The sequence below is a fragment of the Haemaphysalis longicornis genome, unplaced genomic scaffold (genome assembly GCF_048455015.1).
Source record: "Haemaphysalis longicornis isolate Haplotype H1 unplaced genomic scaffold, Haemaphysalis longicornis Haplotype H1 scaffold_7, whole genome shotgun sequence".
NCBI classification, from domain to species: Eukaryota; Metazoa; Arthropoda; class Arachnida; order Ixodida; family Ixodidae; genus Haemaphysalis; species Haemaphysalis longicornis.
Genome location: NW_027526422.1, coordinates 157,749,239 through 157,772,219, shown reverse-complemented (window position 1 = coordinate 157,772,219; position 22,981 = coordinate 157,749,239). Strand labels below are relative to the sequence as shown.

The window sequence follows — 22,981 nt, the reverse complement described above, 5'->3', positions numbered from 1 at the left end:
TTGGCATTCGCCCGTGAGCGCGCGCGAGCCGACCCACGGAGGTCTGGCAGTTTATCGCTGCATATATAGGGGGGTACGCCGCGCCGAGCGCGCCGAGCCAGGTGGCTGAGAGAGGAGGCGAGCGCAAGGGGAGAGGGACAGCGGCGCACGGCAGCTGCAGCCGAGCGAGGGGGAGAGGAGAGAGTGTGACGTCACGGTGGAGAGAGAGGCGCGCGGCAGCTGCTGGGGATAGGAGGCGCACTGTGACGTCATACCATGACGTCACGGCGCGAGGAGCGGTGCGGGGAGCGGCGCGCACCCGCGCAGCCACGGCGAGGAGGCGGAGCGAGCGCGGTCACGTGGTGAAGTGACGTCACCGCGCCGTTGCTACCGAAGCTCCTCTCCGCTCCACGCCGTTGCTAGGGAGAGGAGGACTGCGGACGCCGCCGCCGCCGCCGCCGCCGCCGGCGGTGGAAGGTTTGGGGTCGCTTATAAAGTGCATTCGCACTTAAAACATTGTATTGTGCTGTAAATAGCAGCACCTGAGATGTTGAAGCTGACACTTTAACGCTATTGCCGTACGCTGTATCGCGCACGTTATCTGTTAATAAGTTGCCGGAGCTCTCGTGCCTACGTGCACCGCATCGCTTTAAGCAGGAAAAGGATCGCTCATGTTGGGGGCACCCCGTCGAAGCATGGATGAGGTGACTGCAATGGTCCACGACGCCTTCACAATAGCAGGCTGCTAGCAAATTGGGCACACGGTCGTCGTTTCATACGTTACATGTGGTCTCTTCCCGGGTGTAAGGATCCTTTTCCAGCAGCACCTAGCTTCCATCAACACGGTAGGTTTGGTGGCGGTCCATATGCGCCCATTCGGCGTCATGCAAATGAGATGGATGCCAAAAAGAGCAGACCTCGACATTATTGAAAATGTTCGCGCGAACAGGATGGTTGGTTTAAGACGGTGCTCCATGCCTTCGGCCACCCATGTAAAGCTTCGGGCCGCAGTCCTTCCGGAGGGGGAGCGTCTAGAAAGCGCCGGATCTGTTGTAGCTTAAGTGTAAGAGCGGCTGCCACCAGGCAGAGTCCTTCAATGATTTTCTGGAAACAAAACTCCAGCCGAAGTTTTAAAAAAGCTGCCGCTAGAATCGCTCTTGCCAACGAGAAAGCTTCGCTGGCCTTCTCCGACGCTTTCTGTCTCGCAACATGCCTTTATTCTCCTGCTAATCATTTCTGCCACTAAACACGCGAGAAAACGGCACATGTTTGTGTTAGTTATTGTCGCCTAGCGTAGCTGTGAGATACACCACGAGGATACGTGTTGAAAGGCCTGTTGCGGCGTTTGTTAGTTGCGGCAGGCACAGCTACGTATTCAGGGGCGAAGACCATTAGGGGCTGGGGCTGTTGGCCTCTCATGTCGTCGTCGTAAGCGTCAAACAGCGGCGACGTGTGATCTGTGGCTGGCCTTGTGATAAATTAACCGAACCTCATTTGCTTTGGTGAGCTGCTATGACATCATCACAAAAGCAGAGGAAAAAGCGATTTAGTTCGTACATTGACTGCCACTGACATTGACTGTTACTGTTTCTTTCTATCGGGAGAATTTTATGTGCAGTCCTACCAGAGGTGTTGTTATATCGGCAAAAAACACTAAACACTTCGTTTGAACCTTTAATGCTATCGGCGGCAGGCTAAAGTAAACTGAACTTTGTCCGCAGAGGGTGTCAGCTCTTTCGATTTTATTTATTACTATTCTAATCTCCTTCAATCCTACAGCTGTGCAATGTAAATTCTGGGTATAATCTCTAAAGGAACCATCTGGGCCAACACCAACTTTGTTTAACTTGAAGAAACTACCCGTGGCAATCTCGGCGAACGTCATTCTCGCCTGGTAAGACTTTGCTTTTTCAAATAAAAATTACTGATACCGAAAGCTTTTGAACGTCGCGAGGCACAACATCGTCAGTTATGTAATAGAAGAAGTATTAAAAATTTATTTAACATTGTGTTCCCTGAATTTCACAGTAAAAACTTGCACCGACCAAGAATGTTTACAATCCAAAAAATACGTTTCGGCTCCCGTACGGGTGCCTTGTTCCCTGAATTCTAGAGTTCGGGAGATGCAACAGAACGAAGCCAGAGGCGTAACTACGGTCGTTCCCCTAAACTTAAACTAGTCATTTAGGGCTAAAACGTGTCTTCTCCAACCAAAGCAGGTGCTACCAATCATCCCAATAAAACAAAATCTATATGTTGTCGTGATGGTCTCTTCCACGTACCTATTCCGGGATGTGGAGTTTCACTATTAGTAAGGGCTGTCGTTAAGGATTAGATAATCCAGCACCAAAAAACTGAAAACCACATTTTTGGACAGATCAAGTGTTCTTACCTCCTTTTTGGCTTCTTGGCTAAATTTTTTCTTCACGTAGAGATGTCCGACAACCTCTTGCATTACTGAACTCGCAATCCTGACACATTTTTCCCACCTTTCAATGTCGTGTGTAACTCCAGTCTTGGCTTTTTTGAGTTCAAATGTGGCGTTTCGGAAACTCTTTGATGCATGACGAGCCCAGTAAAGAATTGCGTTCATGCCTACGTAGTTGAAAAACTTCGTTCTGGAAAAGTGAAATGCAGTGTGAAGAATTAGTTTTACAAGTGATGGACGGTGACATGTTTCACAGAATCACAATAAATATTTTCGCCAGGATAAAACTCCTTCCCGTTCACAGGATGAGTGACCTTAGTACGTTTGATCACTGAAAAAATATAACAGCAGCCCATGATTAAAAGTACGTTATAAATGCTTCAAAAATTTCGGAACGTAGTTGTTCCTAATATTCGAGACATCTCACGCTTTGTCTCGTGATATGGACGGCTCTACGCGACTTCGCTGAAAACAATGGCTTGAATCAGGTAGAGCGCATCCTTTACTTTTATTTCTGTTCTGTTTCCTTTTTATTGCGCAGCACTTTGGCCGCGCTACGGTGGTTGGGCGGGGGCGCCGGCGGCGGCGTTGTAACCGAGCGGGCGAAAACATGAAGAAAACGGCGGGGGAAAGTGTGGTGAAAATGTGAGGGGGGAGGGGGTGGCACGTGCTGCTATGGCGCCATCTCTCTCACTGCCCGCCACTCACACTTTCGCCATGCGTCGCCGCCAATGAGCGCCGTTCCCCTCACACTTTCGCCAAGCGCTCCTCCTCCGTTCGTTGGCCAACCGAACCACGTCAAATTGACGCGGGAGGTTTAGAGAACGCATTGTAGTTTTCGTATTAATCGGGCTATTTTTTGTTTGGTCTTCTTAAAGATATCTACAGTAGGGTTGGCGTCTATTGTGATCGGAATACACCAACCGAGAATGCTTATTGCGTGAACGTGTTGAATATTTTGTCCTTCGCGAACGATATTTTGCTCTTTTGGCGCTTTGTATCTGCTTATGTAAATCTCCTGTATTTCACAAAAATTTGAACGTCAGGTCGAGCAAAAACACATAATACTGACATCAAACCTTCGTTCATGACATGGGGTCCCTCAACGATCGATACTTGACCTGCAGCTTTTCAGCCTGGCCGTAAACAGAGTAGTCCGCGCAGGAGAAGCGAACGACTAAGCACGATTCGCAATTTACTCCTAAGACATCGTTCTTTGAACAAAAACAGCAAAATAAAATGGCAAGAAGGATATGCACACCACATTACACGTGTCCGAAATCATTATAGGATGCCCATCTGCAGAATGTCACTGAGAGATGTCGCCTAATCAAACAGAATCCCTTAGTGTTGCTTGTCGACGACGAGCTATTCCCGTTCAACAGCCGAGACTCCAAATGGGCATCGAAACACTAGCGTCGCAAAACAGCATCATTGTACCACTTGGCGTTTAACGTAGCAGCGGAAACCATTCCAACTCATGGATTCGTATCATTGCATCAATTGTCGTCCCACTTATTTTTCCATTTCACGCTCCTACATTAAAGTTGACGGATACGGCTAGCAAGCCTTTAGTGGTGGTCGGCGAAATTACCTGCGAAATACGAGCATATAATCTCTGAGGCAAGTAGACACGGTGACCGAAATATACTGTACCGGGCGCCAATCCCAAAGATCACATGAATTCTTTAAAATACCGGCATTGAAATTCTAGCATGGGCCAATGAACTCGTCAATATCATAATCGAAGGTACGCAAGCTTCAACAGCGTCTAGATGGCACACCACATGGCCAGCAACTTCGACGATAGAATCTGCAAAACACCCAGATAGACCGTACGCTGCTCTAATACTGGCTCTATTCCCCCTTGTGCTGCCCCTTGACTGTTATAGGAGACAACCAATTTCAACGTTAACGCAGCTGCACGCGAATAATACACACGCAACCTCCGGCCAAGCAATCGCTCTGAAGAATGGGACATCTTTGCAGATGCCTTACTTCGAGGACTATAAGCGACCGTAGCTTAAGTATGTCCGCAAGGCTCTGGTGTCAATAGATCTTTCAGACAGCTAGCATCTACGTTATTATTAAAGAAGCTGAACTCCTCAATATACTTTGTGCATTTAAACAGCTGAAACACGCAATCCAGGTATCCCTACCAAGTCTCCCTAATTGAAGAATGTGATACACTGTCACCATAAGTTACCAACGCGTACGCTTAGCCTGTAACTTCAAACAGAATGTTAACACTGCACAAACCACAGCAACAAAAAGGCATCGTGGTTTGACCTGAGTGGGTATATTGTGCCGCAGTCGGAACAGATAGAAATCGGCAAGTACTCAACTCTGTGCCAGAGTGCCTCCTAACCCCTTCTTCTTGATGTGCAACCCTCCGGCTGCTTCAGCGGTATGGTAACTTTACCGCAAAGGCCTACTACGAGAAAGCTGAAAGCAGCGCTAGCCTAGCACTCCCCCCAGAACTTCCACCGGCAAAAAGTTTGCCCGACGTTAGAGGAAAATTTTACTACAACGCCTACGCCAACGTGACATATACGCCACACGTCATCCAGAAACAGTATGTTGAGGCTGCTTCATTCACATAAGCCCCCACGGGCGCCATTTCTGGCAAATGTACACCGTGTAACCTATTCCATCTAAGCTGAAACTGTCGAATCCTTTGCAATGGCACAGTCGCCGTACTTGATGAATTCTCCTCTTCATGTGACTTGCACGCGCACCAATAACTACGCCGTACGAGGGCTTCATTAAACGAGGACTAGGCAAATATGAACTATAAAGTGTTTCTTTAAGTTGTATACAGCGAGCAGTGGCCAAATATTTTGGGGGGAGGGGCACAAGAAAACGTACTCACGTAAAACGCGTATAATGTTCGGTTGTATTACGTTTCGTACCCTTGCTAATAACACCTGCGATACGGAGTGCTTAGTGACAGTTTTTAATCAGGCCCATTCGTTCGCTTCTTGACCTTTTGACAGTCAAGCCGATTAATTTGTTCACACATTTATTCATTCATTGTTTAGCTTCACTTTTACCCTTGGTTGTTACACCGCACGTCGCAACGTCATGAAGAAAATAACCAGCGGTAATACCGGACCAGAAAAGGCACCCTTGAGTTCCCTTGAAAAAAAAGTATCCCTACAAGTACAAAAATTCTGCTCATGGTATGCGAACCCTTAACTTACTCATAACTTTTGTTTATTCGAAGGTTACCTGAACTTGGTAAGTCATTGGGCACGCAACACCATTAACATATCCACACATTGCGCGCGATTCGCCTGATATATTGGTCACACGATCAGAATTTCAGGCGGGGGCCCTACCGCTCTTTTGTGCCGCGAAACGTCACACAACGCATGTTAAAAATGATTTCTTATTTTACCTGTATTGCTCGGAGAAGGGTAGGCTGATGGTGAGGGAAGGTGTTGGACGGAGTGAACTGAGCGCAACGTACACGTCGGTACCGTCTTCATCGGGAGCCAAATACTTCCGCAAACAGGTCTCAATTGCGTGCATGCGGGCATTCACAAAACGCCACTGTTCTTTGATCGCGTTCACTACTGTTTAAATCTGCAATAATATTCGTATTACTGAGCAATAGCTAACTGAAAATTAGGCTGTAAGGCCTTTTGGTATTATTGTTTGCTCTGTATATTAAAATGTGTTAACCTTTAAAGGGACACTGAAGTGAATTTGTCAAGCTCCCGTTTTTGCTGGCACTGCGTAGACTGGCTCAAATTAGCACTCTTTTCATCGTTTATCCGGTTGACAAATCGGTAATTATTTTACAAAGCGCGAAAGAAGAAAAACTACCATGCGCGGTTTGCGGCGGCCGCACCAACTAAGGCTGTGACGTTGAGAGGAGGGGCGCCGTGATTGGACGATGCCCAAGGTTAGCAATCACACAAGTTTCGGTTTCGGTTTCGGTTCTGTAAAACATAACCAATGGCTTTGTTGGATGGGCATTCTCAATATCTCAGTAATCATCGTACCGCGCTTCTGCCATGTTGCCGGCTGTAAAATGCACAAGATAAGCCTCCCAGGACGGCTTGTAGTCGTAGCATTCACTATCCGAGACCTACGCAGTGCATGAACGCCCTCCGCGTACCCGCAGACGCCCAAATGTCATGCGCTTTTCCCCCATATTTGGAGCTTGCCTCCCTCATGCCTGTATCGTAAAAAGCGTGTTCGCACCAGGCCAAGGGTCTGTTCATTCTGGCCTGTGCCCACTGCCTGCAAGCAGTCGGTGCTTATGGCAACAGCACGCCAACGAGAACTCGCTAGCGCGCCAGTGCCAGCCTGAGCGCGTTTTGTGAACTAGTTCGTGTAGCCATGAACGTTGCGGCCCCAAAAAAGGTGAACTCAATATAGAAAACATCGGCGGAAAACAAAAAAGTTAACTTACAAAAAAAAAGCACGTACCCGCGGGGATTCGAACTCGTGACTCGCAAAACATTTGCGGAGAATTCCCAGCGCCTCAGACCGCTAGGCCACGGAGCGGGACGCGAAAGCGTTGCTAATATAGGGTATATATTGTACAACCGGTTTACACTTTTATTTAGTTTTGGCATTTCAAGCCGCTTAGGTGACTATTTGTTGTACTGCGATCGTGCAGTAAGCGTCGCCCGAGTTTCCACAGTAGCTCACGTCTAGCAATTGCATTTCGTAGACGGAAAAGCGTTCGCAGATGCGTAGTCGTGCTGCTGACCGCTGTGCTTGTTCGCCCAGCGCAAAAAAGTGCTTCCCGCGCACTATTTTTATGCTGTACGGTAAAAATATCAGTTGATTTTATTTGCTTAGTACCTATATTGACTTCGCTGACTCTTCTGCCGCCTTCAAGAGGCCTTATATTTTCCTACTGGCGTACCAGTCAGCGAAGCGTCGCATGTGCAGCGCTTGTGTGAAGCGACCTTGACTTGGAGCTAGATACAGTGTACAAACAAACCAAGTAAAGAAAGGCACATTCTTCCATTCACAAACGTGTCCTGGCTTCGTTTCAACTAAGCGAACGAATTGCGACCAAGCAATTTTTTTTAACCTCCTTGATTGCGACGACCCGCCGGCGGCCGGCGGACGAAACGCTGGGCCGACTGACTCTGTCGGCCGGGGAGCCGTGCAGTAGCAGTAGCGCAGCCGTGGCGCAGCCAATTGCCAGCTCATCCCCTCCTGACGTCACACGAAAACGCCACAGAAAATGGGCGAGCGTAAAGAGAGGAGGACAGCATTTTCGAATTAGTTTTTCTACTAAATAAAATCGCGTAAACGCGCCTAGAGTGGTCGAAACATGGCCTGGGGACTCCGGACTACAATTTGCGCTAGTAATCCCGCAATGTTTACATATCACTTCAGTGTCCCTTTAAAGCAGGATGCTCTAAGAACTCCGAGTTCAAACGTGACTTGGGTCCGGTCCCAGAGTACAAATAAAATGACGCTTGATTTCAGATAACAGTACACAAATCTGGAGCGTATTAGATTATTATTGCCGTACTTGATTACCAATAACATTATTCACTGAGAGAACCCAGCACCACTTCGTGTGCAGTATGTCGCTGGGAGGGGAGAGTAACTGTAAAAGAAGCTTACGTATATGCAAGGTAAAATCAATACTTTTTTACCGAACAAAAAAACCAGAGCTTACCTTAAAGTAATTACTCTGAAGCATTGCTTGAACACAATTACAGTTTAGCATTTGGCTCCCACTTGGTAATGCTCGTAAAAATGCTATATAAACATGCATCGTCCCCGCTACTTTTCTCTCATTGAGGCTTCGTGCATATGCTGGGGCCGTTTCTTCATTCACGCAGTGAAAAAGAATAGTCTGTGAAATGTCACCTATTTGTACGGCTGGAACTGCATTTCAAAGCATTCCTCGAGTTTAAATGTTCAAGCTTCTTAGCTCTACCACATTCGTTACTGTTTACCTCAATATGCATAATGGTAACCTCGATTGCCTCTAAGAAAATTATAGAGGTGTCTCCTTCTGCGGGTACCACGTTCAAATTATTCCTTCAAATATTGTTAGTTTTCTGAGATGTTGTACATAGCCGTGACGTCTAAAAAGCGTAGATGGTAGGCCCGGGGCAGTCTTGCAACGATACTTCTATTATGGATTTGTGTGGGTTGCTTGGGTTATGTAAAACCTACCTTTCGCCAAACACCGCTTCAGTTTCTAGCACTATTTTTTAAGTATGCTTTATTCTGCTACACAACACGGCTGTCCAGTAACAAATTAGCGTTACAATTAAGCAAAAATATACTTAAAAATTTCAACAAATCAAAAATACTTGCATATTACATTGCTAGGAATAGAATTCAGGCCCAAGGAGGTTTGTTATACGTTATACAGGAAGAATCTTGTTACCTGTTCGCTTTCCGCAGAAATTCAACCAGTTTCGTATAGTACGACAAAGCGTACAATTCTAGTGTCTCACTGGTATTCAGGGTGACGTTAATCTTGCTAAACTCTTTGTTCAGTAGTCCCAAAAGAGGAAACTGTAAAAAAAATGTTTGTGACAGTTTTTAGTTACTCCATCAAGTTAACTTTACAAGACGTGTCTATTTAGTGCAGTATTGAATTAGCAAAGCATCTCCATCTCTCTCTCTGCCAAGAAAGTAATATTTTCGTAGCTGATAGCCTTCCAACGGTACCGCAGGTATGAAATTTGGGAATAATGCCAATCTTCAGGTGCCGAAGAAACGTCTACTCCGATACACCCAGTGAAATTGGACTGCGGACTGATACGTGAACGTTGTATCTCGAGTGTTGAAGATTCTATAAAAAACAGCCAGAAAGACTTCTAGGGGAACTTCGTGAAAATGATTTGCTAAAAATTGCAGTTTTTGATTTTACCGCCGAGAAAACTATGCATTGTGCCCTAGGACAACATCATACAAAGCTGACATCTCTCTCACAATTTCAATGCGACCTTTTTAGTGGCGCAGATGCGCACTCCCCGAAATGATCCGTCTTTTGCACATCACCCAAGAGAGCATCCAGTTGCAGCCGTCGCTAAATCAGCTCCGAGTTCAGATGGAGCCTACAAAAGTAGTGCGTATCCTCCACACAGGAGGACGTGCAGAAAATACCACAGCGGCCTAGCAGATGTGTTAACGACATGTTTGGTAGCACCGTTTATTGCGCTAATAATCCCCCTCTTTTGCTTCTAACTTTCGTATTGGCCCCTATAGCATTCTACTTTTCTCCCGTTCACAGGCATAATTTTTTGCTGCGCGTGTAGACCGGGTAAAAATTGAACAGAGACCAATCCTTTAACGTGGCTTACCGCTGGTGGTAAGTGACGCAGCTTGTTCAGTAATATTTACCTGCTTATTTTGCATAATAAACGTGCATTCGGTAAGAGTTACCCCATACACAAATTTTAAATTTCAGATCATAGCTTCACTGTTGTTTTTTCTAAACAAACACTCATACAACACCGCAAAATCAGAATAGGGCGTTTACGATATGTAATGCCAGAATTTTCATCGCAGAAAAATTCAAGAGACTCCAAGGGACTGTAGAAAGCATATTCCCGCTTGGAGGTACAATCTGTGTTGTAAATCACCTGCTGCTACCCCTAAAGATATATTCGTATTCAAATAACCTAATGCACCAATATGTACCATGTTTGTTGATTCCCGCATATTTAAGGCGTCAAGAAAAAGAAATCCCCCCCCCCCCCCCACCTAATTGCATTAGAGCGCTGTCTCTTACCTTTAACCGCATCGACGGGAAGTCTCGCCACCGTTCTCTCTGCCAGACACCCGCACGTCCGCGTAATGCCAGAAGCTGTGATTCCATCGGCACGTTTATTGTAAACTCACTGACGTAGACCTTTCTCGAAACCTAGCTACACCCAGTGATCTGCTGTTAAACATTATGCAGACCATTGCGGTCGCGCCCGTCACGATTTGACGGGATCCCTTGATCCTCGGAAGCCCATTCCTCTCTCTCGCCATCACTAGGATCCTTCTATTTGCCTGCTGTTGAACTTCCTGTTGCGGTTTGCGGTCGAAGCGGTCACCACTGCTGTTGAACTTCCTGTTGCGGTTTGCGGTCGAAGCGGTCACCACTTTACCAGCCCTCTGGATAGCACCCCCGAAGATCGTTCAGCTTGCTAGCCATCGCCAGGAGCCTCCGGTTCGCCCTCATCGGTATCTTCACCTCTGAAGGCGGAACATGCGGCAGAGGCATACCCTCATTTGACACTGCTATCTCACTCTTACAGTGCGTGCTGCGTCTCCTTTTATCGAAGCTTACGTCCAACCCTCTCCCGGCACTGATTTTCCCTTGCCTAGCGAAACGTCCCGGGTAGGGCGCTGTACAACTCCAACTTGCTCCTGCCAAAACTTCAACCTGTTTGTGGCACTGGTTTTCTGTGGTCACGTCCTCACGGCCGTGCTTGAAATATAGAGATCTTAGGCATCGCCTTAAATTCTGGCCTGTTTCATTGTCGGGTATTCCAGATATGGCATACAAAATTCTTGACGGAGCAAGAACCATAACCCTTGCTTAATTGAATAGAAAAAGTTGGACACTTCAAACAGAAAGGAAGCTGGGGGACAGAAAAATGAAAGCGCGACAAGACTATGGGTTGCAGCATTGATGGCAGCGCCCAGTACTCCCATGTTTTGTTTCTACACTCCCAGTGCGGATTTTAAATTTTAGGCATGTAGACACAATCCCGCACAAACACACTTTTTATAAGTGGGGTAATTTCTCATCTGGATGGGAATCGATCTCAGGGCCTCCGTATGGGAGTAGAGCATACATCATCAACCCAGCCGCAACTTGGAGGCAGTGGTGATCTGGACGAGGGCATAGCAAAAGCTTTGTCCTCTTCAACTTAGAAACGGGTATTAGCATGCTCATGTTAGTCACGTAGGCGTTAGTACATGTCTAATTGCAAAACTAGCAACCAGGGGACAAGCAAGGTCCCAGAATGTCCCCTTGGAAACGCTAACGTGTTTAAGGGACAACCTGACGTTCAGCCTACGGTCGCGCTTTGAGCTCTAACGTCGTCAACAAGTAACCGCATTAGGCGTCATCTTTCGCTCACGTGTTGCACCCTTAACGGCCTTGTTAGTCTATGTTCACACTACCGACGCAAAAGCCGTGTCGTGATCTATGCACGTGAAACAAAAACGCCGTGTCACGCAGTTCGGTTGGCTGAGACATGAAACGACGTCATTCTGCACGATTACAGGCTTTCAGGCGTATTATCTGCGTCTTAGTCTCGATGACTTGGCAGTCTGAGCTGCTTATTCGGCCTATGGGCTAAAAACATCGCAGGAAGTAGTCAATCGTAATGGTCTAATAACGAGTTGTAAGTTCCTACCAAGCGCTTTATGATGCCTGCCCAAATTTTCAGCCCCCCCCATAAGAGGAGGGTTCTACTAGAGCGGCTTCACTTATGCTGCCGCTGTGCTGTTAGGCTACAAATTGAACAGCGGCCATGTACGGACACACGCTATTGTACTAGCGTCATTGTTGTTGACTTGGTGTAAATGCACAAGGATTTCGCGTTCATGGCAATTTCCAATAATTTCGCCACACTAGAAGGGCCCTGGAGTATTTTCAAGGTTTTGGGCTTGGTTATTTTGCAGCCGAGTGATGGGCGCGTAATTGGGGCCCATCGATGCAGCGTCATCGGTTATGGCGCTCGCTATCCATCTCAGGCTCGGAGTGCCCGGTTCTTCAGCCCAAACCTCCTTCATTCCAGAGAGGGAGAGAAGAGGGCAGAAAGTGGATTTTGCGATGGCGACACGATCGTGGACAACCAAGTAGCCGAAATGCAGCAGGCAGAAGTTGTCAACTCTCAAGATAGAGAACGCTGAAGCTCGGGATTTCATGCGGGATCGGAGCTTTAAGTGTGTAGCCCAGTAGACGCACACATGACCGATGTTTAAAGGGCGAGAATGCGTACACAGAAATGAAATTTTGATATACATTGTGGAATAGAGGGAAAACAATACATTTTTTATTTCTTGCAATGGGTTCTATAGGGGTACTTCAACAACTACCCAACTGCAGGAACTAACTCCCGGCATTTAGCTAGGACACGCAAACAGAAAGCAACGCAACGTCCTTTATTGTCTGAGAATTGCTAGTTCTAAACATTATGAAAAGGTTCGAAAAGCTACCATAAAATTTGCTCAGAAAAGTGAAATCTTAGAAGCTGGCAGTTCGATAACAAATTAAATTATAGACAACTCTACGAACATCATCAATTTTGTAAAACTCTCTAACAGAGCGACAGGTCAAGGGACGTTAGCTTATTGAGTGCCCCGGTTAGTTTTCTTCTCAGTACTAATTATAATCTCGATTGAGATACGAGGGGAAACAGTTCTGTTTTCTATCCGTTCATTTGAAGATATCCCCGCATTAAAAATTCTGTCTTGAATACAAGGCAGTGTTCGTCAGCTTATATAAAATCTCCTTAATTAGAACGGCAAGGGAAGGCCATCTCACTTTGAATTACTTGAGGTCGCACTAATGCAAGTGAAAAACATTTAGAGTACACGGTTGGAAAGGAACCGGGCCCGTCGAACATTTGATGCTTGATACACGTATTTGCAGTCTCAAATTCATGATGAAAAACAGCGCATGAAACACAATGACACAAAGGGGAGGAGACGACGCACAGGGCTGTCTGTCGTCCCCTCTTCTTTTTGTCCGTGTGGTTCTTGCGCTGTGTTTCATCATGGATCCGAAACTGAACAAACCAGTCCACCTCGCCACCTTAATTTCAGCCCCTACACGCGACAGCCAGCTCGTTTTGCTCTAACAAGGGAATGTGGCAGAAGGCCTCCTTTCCTCCTTTTTTAAAAGAGCGAAAGGGTTGGGCGGCATTCAATCCGGTTCTGACTTTCAAGCGGATGACCACAGGGACGCTTTGTCCGCCTCCAGATCCTCCTCGTCGTTGGCAGCGCCAATGTCTTTGTTTGTGACCAGCTAAATGATATCGTTACCTGTCAGCGCACTACACACCCCTGCACTCGCGTTTACATCGAGGTAGTACGCAAAGATTACGTCTTCCAAAACGTCCAAACGTCCGCCAAGGTGGTTTTCGATTAGTCTTCCCGATTTTACCTTCCCTTTCCCCTCTTCTTTTTGTTCTGCAGGCGACTCAGGCTCGTGTGTCGTCAGTGGCTGCGTTTCTCTAGGCGTGTCACAGGCACCAAAGCACCTGCACTGTTGCGCGGAGATCAAATTATCACAGGCGTAGCATTCCCGTGTTCGAAATAACAGTATTTTTTACAAATACTATTTCATGGAGATTGGCCGGGCCATATCGTAGAGTTCGAGTAATCAGTAAATTTCAATTATTGACGGTCAAATTAATGCGCTTTAACTGTATACAAAATGAGTTACGCGAAAGCACGAATTTTCTGGGTTAACGTTGGTATTACTAAGTCTCTATTTCAGAGCACTTACATCTGAGAAATTTTTTTGCAATTCTCCGACGGTCGTTCTGCGGTAGATAGAAAATATATCTCTTCGTTCTTCTGGCGGTGCAGTGAGCTAGAAAAAAAACATGGTTGATATTCTGACACCTGTCAAACAGCAGCAGGCTGTGTTGAAATATTTAGACAGTTGTAAAACATGAAGGAACCAATTTAACAATAAACGACGTGCATTCACTAGTTGCGAAAATATAAACCCCATTATCACAGGAGCTCATACCTTCAAAATGGTAAATTTGCCATTAGTTGCAAAGGTGGGTTTTATCGTGCAATATCGCGAATATTTTGAGAGGTAACAATGATGCTCATCACACCTGGCCCGATGACTAAACAATCATTTGTCCCTATCTGTATTCGCTTGGGGAGACACCATGCTTGCGCCTAGCGTACCATGAGACACTACATAAGGTCACAAATTGCACGTTTCTTTTATGGTAAAGATAACTCTGCTTGTGTCGGCATTCCGACCCAAGTCTGCCGAGCCCTTCATAAGTGCTTCGTTCGGTTGCGACAATCGCAAGCGCATGTACATTCACTTCCATTGTTCACTAAGTCTCTAAGGCACCAGTGCTTTACCACTAGATAAAAAAGCAGTACCTTAACAAAACACGTTTAGTGACAATGGTCTGCTACACTAGTCAATGGAGTTCGTTCTTCTCGGCCGAATACATCTTACTGTTACCATCATATGAAGTCATCACCAATATTACTCACTTGGAGGGCTAAGACGGTAATATTCTAATTAGTGCCTTTTATAAAAATATTCTAATTTGGAATAGACCCTGCTTCTACAGGGAGAACTTAGAAGGCACTACTACTGACGTGAATGGAGCACTTTAAAGTCGGGACGTCTGTACATAAGAAATCACAGCGATGAAAAAGAATAAATTGAAAGTTAAAAGGAAATGTCGTAGACACAAATGGCCATTACAGAACGTAATCTTTTTCAAATTCCATACCTTAGCGGTTTGTTTTATGTTGTATGTTGATGGGTCACACAATGAGCGAGGGCGCATTAATAATAAAAGTTGATATGACAACATAAAGGATAGAGATGAGAAACAGCACTTCATCTCGTCGGCGTCGGTTCGCATCTGCCGCCCGGTAAAACTGTGTCACCCAAGCGAATGCAACGTGGTAATGAAGTGAATTCTGACCATAATTTAGCGTCAATGTCGGGATATTTTGTGCCCTATTAGAGATAGCTGGGACCAATGGGCGTTGCAAAAGTATGACACACTTGACCATGGTCGTTAGATAAAATGCCCCGAAACATTCAAAAACAACTCAGAACTAAGGCTATTTTGTTTTTGCCCATCGCTTGGGATGTTTGTCTGAGCATGCTTTTATTTGGGGCTCTGTTTTCTCGCGCATGAAATCTTATCAGGCTGAGCAGTTCAAACGTTTTGCAACATCACGTTTCACATTGGCTTGATACAGCCGTCTAAAGTTTTTGTGGCGGACAAGCGAAACGTATGACAAGTTTAGGAAAACATTACGTAAGCCCTGGTAAGGAAAATAAATACCCACAATGCAGTTCATGCATGAACGCAATAAAAAAAATTTTCTGGAAACAAAACTTTCGAATATATTTTACGAACATCAAGTGCCTGTTTGGACTCTCACATTAGCCAGTTCTCCCTGAAACTTGACCATGGTGTCCGCAAGATCCTTCGCTTGGTGTTCAGTGATATTTGAACTGAAAAATTGTATTGCTGTTATAATAAGCTTCTTGTAGGCAGCGATTATGGCCTCATTTTCTGGTTTTTCTGGGTGGATAAGCTGATTCCGGCCCACTGTACTGAAAGAAATTTGATCCATCTGAAAAAATAAAAGAAGCGCATCATGTTAACACACGAAATATAATTCACGAGACTTTAGCCGCCAAAATGTAATGCAAGGTAACATTTTCACGGGCAACTGTACAAATAAGAACAATAGAACCATGTAAATAAATATTTTGTGCGTAAGAAAGTCTGGAAACGCACAGAGTGCCCAAATGTAATGCAAGGTAATATTTTCACGGGCAACTTTACAAATAACAACAATAGAACAATGTAATAAATCATTGGGTCATAGAAAGCCTCTAAAAGCACAAAGTGTAGTGGTCGCTCAGAGCTTTCACACAATGGGAAGATTTTCTTCTTGTGTAAGGAATCGTACTGGCAGAATTTCCAACTGATGCGTCAGCACAAAATTACTCTATACACAGCTTCGCTTTAGAGTGATCTTTGATACATGGCCTAATTCTTGAGTTCGCTTGGGAGCAGTTGCTCTGTGCCCACGAACATCAGCGAATGATAAGAGACCACTCATGATACGGATCATTTATTGACGTTGTAATATCCGCACCCGAGTAGGACTAAGAACCGCTTTCTGATATAAGAAAAGCTAAACCATGTCTTAAAGTCTCCAAGGTAAAAATCTCGATATCAAACAAAGCTCAAGCTCTTACGGAAAATACCGAAAACCAATTTATTCTTGTGCAACAGCGCAGTGGCCTGTTTTATCAAACTGATCCAGTTTCGGGCATTCTCGCCAAATTAGATAATTTATTCTCCCCTGTCCTTGTCTTTGCTAGCCCGATGTCCCGGCCCGATGTCCTTGCTAGCCCGAATACCTGGGCGGCAGTACCCACGCGTTACATTTTTTTCGGCGAGCGTAAGCGTATAAGAGGCTTCTGTTGTCTACTAAGATTTGCGCCCAAGAAGCGCAAGGCATAGTAACCGCTCATTTACCTATTCGGCGCCAGCTCTAACGCGGTGGTTTCCCACTAGGCTGTAGGGAAAGGGACTAAAACCGTCGCAGAGGCATATAGTGTGTTTAGAATTTAAATGTTTATATACATCCTGCTATATCTCACACGTTGCATTATAATAAAGTCAGTATTTTTTCGGTGTCATCATGCTGCTACTGCCAAACAAATTATGGACAGCACATGTTTCCATACAGATTGATGTCTTTACTAGATAATTTTCAAGAAATTTCTACCATTCCTTTTAACCATTTACGCAGCATCTTTATACTTAACCTAATGTTGTTATAAGGATGCATATTTTTTTTCTCGCTACTGTATTTGTAAGTTTCTATTTTTCAAAACCCGGTTAAGTATGTATTTCGAGTACTTTTTATAGCCACTGCATATATTGTATATATGTTGCATTTTTGTTTGTGTTGATTTTTGTTAGTATTGTCTAATGCCGCTTGCCACCTGTCTCACCGGGGGCTGGGGCTGGTCAATCTGTTTTACGGCTTTTTCCCGGCACCCTTTAGCAGAACGTGTTTGTTGTTCTTTTTTTCGTGCAAGAATAAAATCAATTCGATTCAGTTCAATTTTTTTCCCAGCGTCGCCTTGCTGCTTAACACGATTGGCTTCTAGATGCGCTACCCATGTCTTGCGCCGTTCCTATTACACTCTCAGATTTACAAGAGCTATAAGAAGAAAGCAATGTCAACAAGGACATGTACTTTTGTCTCAAGAACCGGGAGAAGCCAAACTTCAGACAGGCGCCAAGTGGGCAATTCCTCTACCCAAGTACCGCAGGAATGCCTATTGTTGCGGTGTTTATTTGAAAGAAGTGTTTTTTTTTAAGTTCGCCGTTCTCAAATGCATTGTGTACCGGCTTTAATTCACAGGAAAGTTGGCTGCGTTAGATTGCCTATAGTCACACTTTTAAAGCCAGTATTCTTTTCAGAGTGTAAACCGATGTTGCACCAGCATGGTCGCATAAATCACAGGGCTGCGAAGATTCAAGGGATCAAGTGCGCAAGTAATTCTATCCCGACAAACTCGATTTCAGGCCAGGTCAATTTTCGGCTGTGTAAGACGACCGAGCGTCGCGGAACTCAACTTACGTATGCTTTCGCACTCTGGATGGTTTAGAGGCGCTAAAGAAAAAGAAACGATAAAAACAAGGTTGGATGCATGGTGGGCCAACCTCGGGCTTTATTTTTTAGAATAGGCAGCGGCGCATGCATCCGAGACTTATGTGAGCTGCCAGTATTGTCGCAGTCAACAATGGCCCAACGAACACGTCGCCATAAGTATAAAACAGGAAAACACTAACTCTAAAATTATGCAACATTTTCCAAAAGTGTAACAAATAAATAGAACCAAGATGAAAACAAGCGATTCAGATCGCAGTTCTTAAAAAATGGCTGCGGCTTGCCTCAGCTAACCAACGATATGCAAAGCAAAAGCTTGGCTTCCTGTGGGTGTCGTGGTTTTGTTTAATTAACCCTTGATTTGATTGTATTGCTGACCATGTCTCAAAGCCGTTCGGGTGCGTGCAACGCTCACAGAAGGAGGCAGGGCAAACTCACCGAACTCCGGGGCGAACGCGGCGAGCGCGGCGTTCATTCACAGCGAACGCACCGTTTTTTCTTCTCGGGACGCGAGACACGTCACGCTGCTCGAGACAACCCAGCGCCGCATGCATGGGGGGCTGCGGGTTTGGTCGGCCGTCGATCAGCTCAGCGGCCGCTCCGGTCGCGGCCGCCGGAGCAGAACGCTTTACACGAAGCCTTAGGCGCAGCGCCGGCTGCGGGCCCAGCGAATCACGCGATGCGCTTCGAGGGCTGTGTCGCCAGGGTCAAAAGGTCACCTTGCGCATCCCCCGTGAAATCGGTGTACGAAAGTAGAACAGCTTTGCTTTAAAAACCCACAACAGGATTTATTGCTAGCGAACTGCCCGAAGCAGCCGACGACAATGTGATCCAGCTGGCCGAAAAGTCGCAGTGTCGAGAGGGCAAGCTCCGTCGTGTGTCACTACATTTTACCCCATAATCCACCAGCTGTGCGTCGCTGGCAGTGAGACCTGCAACTACTCGCATAAACTTTTGCTGCCGTACCAATCAATGCCGACCCTTTCAGTCAGTACGTATATTACCGGTCGTATATTACGTATATTACCGGTACGTATATTACCCAGGATGGCCGGCTAGTTCTTACCCGCTTCATACCTTTGCAAACTTCGAAGTATTCAAGTTAACTGCACTGCTACCGTGTCTGCCTGCTCGACCAGCATTCTTTATTTATGAGCATTTCGCCTATTTAAACGTCAGAAACTTTATCGACTTTGGGTTTACGTCTAGAAGCTTTATTTTTACGTGAAGCTCCCCAAAGCATGTCCAAACTTTCGAAGGGAAGGCTTAAATTTGAATAAAGGAGCTCAAACAGTTATTGTGCTTGTGCCATGCGTGTGCAAAAGCATTCTTTTTCCAGGGAAGGGAGGAGCAACCGATAGTAACTTCTTGAACGAGTGCGGTGTTTCACCCCATTTATGGAACCACACTTTTAGTAGCACCTTTTGAGCCACGGCCCCGTACCGAAGCGGTGGGATAATGGTGAAAAACAATGCCTTTACCGTGAGGCTGCCGTAGTTTTCATCTGCTCTGCGCAACAATACCATCACATATGATATAATCACGGAATATGTTTCGCAAAAAAGTTGCACAGGGACTATAAGGGTAGTCTTCCACACAGGCGTTTTTTTTTTACTAAATTTGTCACCGAGCATTATGCTCGACTTAACTTACATGCGCGACATCACACTCACTACAGCTAGTTCTCTATAATACCTGCAGAATCTATCATCATCACTTTGCAACAAGGTTATCACCATCATGAATGCTGCCTATGTTTAGATATGGGCATGCGCTCCGGCTATACACTCCGTCGAGTGGACATTACACATTAAGACTGCTCGGTCGCTATGTCCCTGATGGAAAGGCCTCTATCGTCCTCAGTGTTTCAAGAATACCGCAAAATGATACCAAAGCCCGGCACTACAATAAAGAAAACTCTAAAAGTGGCTCCAAAACTTGAGCCAGTTTCTGGGATCAGCGTCAAAATTTGCTAGATATAGTATTGGTATTTTCATCTGTATCGCTCCAGTATCAACAGCGTGGTCTCCAGTCGCTGACTGTTAAGGGTGAGAGAGTCTCAGTGACCGGCTGTTTTTGTCAGCAGTAATGAACCTCTGAAATGATTTTAACGACATTGTTGTGGAATATTAAGTGCACTTCTTAAGCGACCCTGAACCTGCGTCTACCGGCGATGTCCGCGCACGTGGAGATGGGCGCGCGCAGCCTGGCCGCTGACATAGCACATACCCACGTGGGGGGCCAGGAATCTCCTCGTCTTCCTTGGCAACGGGGGGAGATGGGCGCGCGCTGCCTGGCCGCTGACATGGCACATACCCACGTGGGGGATTGGCCAGGAATCGGGCGTGAGAAGGCCTAATGCACCTGCTTAAAGGAGTACTGACACGAAATTTCAAAGCTGAGATCCGCTCTAGCAATAAAGTACAACGACAACACAAATAGGTGTCTGTGAATAAATGCATCTTTCTTGCTTTGTAGTTGTGTGTGTTTGTGTGATCTCTCTTTCGCGAACATTACCGAACCGCGCAAATTCAACTCGTGCATTCGCACTTTCACATTCTTTCCCTCGGGGAAATGCGGGGAATTTTTTTCACGTCGGCTGTCTGTTCTCTAAATACGTTCTTTAAATCCACCTTTAAATCAGTTAACACATAAATTCGATTTACTGGAGAGAAATAGCGAAATCCATTGGTGGGGTCAAGCGTCCATCGCGTAGGCCATCTTCGATTGTTGAACGGTCCCTGGTGCTTAGTTCGCATCACGACTCGCCCCCGCAGCATGCCTTCTAGTGAGGTGATATCGGTTCACCAGTTGCTGGTTCGTCGAGAATCAATAAATTAAAATAGCATAATGGCCTTTTGAGCAGCTATTCCACAGTCCCGCTATACCGCTGGTTCAGAGGATGGCTCCGGTTTTCGCGTTTCCCGTTGCTATGCGTAGGCGGGCAATGAAGTCACGGTGACTGGCGCAGTAGTCTACTAAGACAATTGTTGCCGTCGCACATCTGAACGTTGCAGTGTCGGCAGGTACTGTTTTCATGGCTCTGCAACTCTTCTCGAAAGAATTTGATCCTAGGTTGTCCCCCTTGTCGCCTGCTCTTGTGTAGGTTTGAATCTCTTTTTCGGTAGAGAAAGTTCTTTTATGGTCGGCGGCTGGATACATGACATATCCGTCATAACGGCGGCGCGGTTCCTCTCTGGTTCTGGTGACGTGCTTGTATTCTATGGGACGGCAGGTCCCAATTTTGTTTAAACCAGGCGTTCCTTTTGTACCAGCGCTGACCTCTCATATTTCCTCGAATGTATGCTAATGGTGCTAGTTTGACTTTCTTCACGGGTGTAAGTTTCTCGTACGGCAGGCTGTACGCTATGCGGCTCATGATCACTGCCAGCATAAGTGGTCTCGTTTCTTCTTTCTTTACATCTTCATGTACGCCTGTAGTGGCTTTCGATAATGTGCCCAAATAATGGAAGATTACCTGTATTTTGTCTATATTCAGATCGGCTCTTCCGCTTATATGTAGATCCACACGAAGGATTCTTAATTGTCTCCTATGTTGGATCACATTTTAACCTACTTTTAGAATGGTTTAAATTTCCCGCGTGGCGGCCAACAGTGTTTGCCAAAAAGCTTGCAGCGCGGTTTCTGCTGCGTTAAAAATTCGAAATGTAAATGCCATAGTGCCGGTTTTATTTATTATTGGGAGACATTTTACGACACAATTTTATCGCCGCCATTATTTTAGTTCGGGGAATCGCTTTGGTCGTGGCGTAAGTTGCGGGCACTGCTTGCGGCAATGTCGGCCGGGCATGCGACTACCTAAGGCGAGCAAAGCGAAATTCTCTACGTATTTGCGACGCCTGCTCAAAACGCCTATCCTTTCTTTCGTCTCAGCCGAAGCATTATTTTCCTCCTTTATGATTGAATTTGCCCTTCTCTACTCCTGATTGCGACGCGCCCTCATACCTTGCTGCCTCAGTTCTATATCCCGGCTGCGGAAGCCGCTTTTCTGATTTAGGTGAAAAGCAAAAATGTCCGAGCGTTCCTAATTTTTCCGCACGTAAAGATCCTCAGGGTGGCCAAAATTTATTCGCAGCCTCCTACTACGATGTGCCTCATCGCCTATGTAGCGTCGGCATGAGACCTCATAATGATAATCAACCAAATACATGTTACAACCAATAACCTACTTCCACAGCCGCTTGACAAGCAGTGCTGATAGCGGACTGCTATAGGGGACAGGAAAATAACAAAATGAGCCCAATAACACGATCGCGTGAATAAAAGCTACAATACATTAGAAAATGAAACCTAAACAGCTGCGCCTAAATGTTGCATTAAGGAGTGCCGCAAACATCGGTAATTTCTATTAAAGGCGCCCCACATTTGAGTAGACGGTTACGGCGGACACAAAAAAGCCCCACCACTCCACCAATCATACAGAATTTCACCCGTACAATAAACCACAAAAAAGCTTGCTTCTTTGGTTCCCAAGAGCATAGCGGAGTTTTCCCACCTGAAGTGCGTAGGAGAAATTTCGCTCGCTGTCCTTGTCGACGTAAATTTCTAAGACGGAGTAAATTCCGGCTTTCAGAAGAACTTTGCTCCAATTCGAATGACCGCCAGTACACCCGTTCTTACAGGTTACCGGCCACGATTCGAGTCCACGCTCCTTCATTATATGCTGGATAGCAGCTTTTTCATCTTCTTTCTTGTCGAGCTCTAAAATAGAACGGAGCATAAATGTAGGACTGATATGTAACCATGCAGTGTTTCAGAAACAGTTTTTTAATTGTCGCGTCAAAAGCTTCACGTTTCCTAAACCAAATTTTTCTTATTGGAAGTTCTTCTGCAGTAACGGGTCAGTGCACTTCACTCTGAATTTTATTAACTCTTTTTATGGTGCAACAAAACGTTTTTTTCTTATTACGTCACTTCTCACTATTCCTTCATTGTGGGCTGATTATAATTACACCAGTGTTATTGTCCCTTAGTCTTTAAAATTCTTCTTACTGATACATATCCCTTCAATTGTTGCATCACACGTCCTCACTAATCAGTTTTCTAGCTTTGAAACCTTGATACCCCAAGGGAAACAATTGGGCTTATTGGTTGTACATAGTTCTTATACTGCACCCAAAATTACAGGGTACACCAAGTTAGGGAGCACAACACTACGTATATTATGAATTGATTTATTAATTT

At 45.6% G+C, this 22,981-nt stretch overlaps 1 protein-coding gene across 2 annotated transcripts in view; it reads right to left on the bottom strand.

Annotated features, from left to right (window-relative positions):
• LOC144147164 (neprilysin-1-like) overlaps nucleotides 1-22,981 on the bottom strand; it is a 116,573-nt gene that overhangs the window by 52,041 nt on the left and 41,551 nt on the right. For both annotated transcript variants that reach the window (XM_077679233.1, XM_077679234.1), the window contains 5 exons: nucleotides 22,293-22,498; nucleotides 15,518-15,712; nucleotides 13,863-13,949; nucleotides 8,787-8,917; nucleotides 2,372-2,597 (listed from right to left, as the gene is read on the bottom strand). In XM_077679233.1, coding sequence (XP_077535359.1) covers nucleotides 2,372-2,597; nucleotides 8,787-8,917; nucleotides 13,863-13,949; nucleotides 15,518-15,712; nucleotides 22,293-22,498 — 845 coding nt within the window. The remainder of the gene's footprint in view (nucleotides 1-2,371; nucleotides 2,598-8,786; nucleotides 8,918-13,862; nucleotides 13,950-15,517; nucleotides 15,713-22,292; nucleotides 22,499-22,981) is intronic.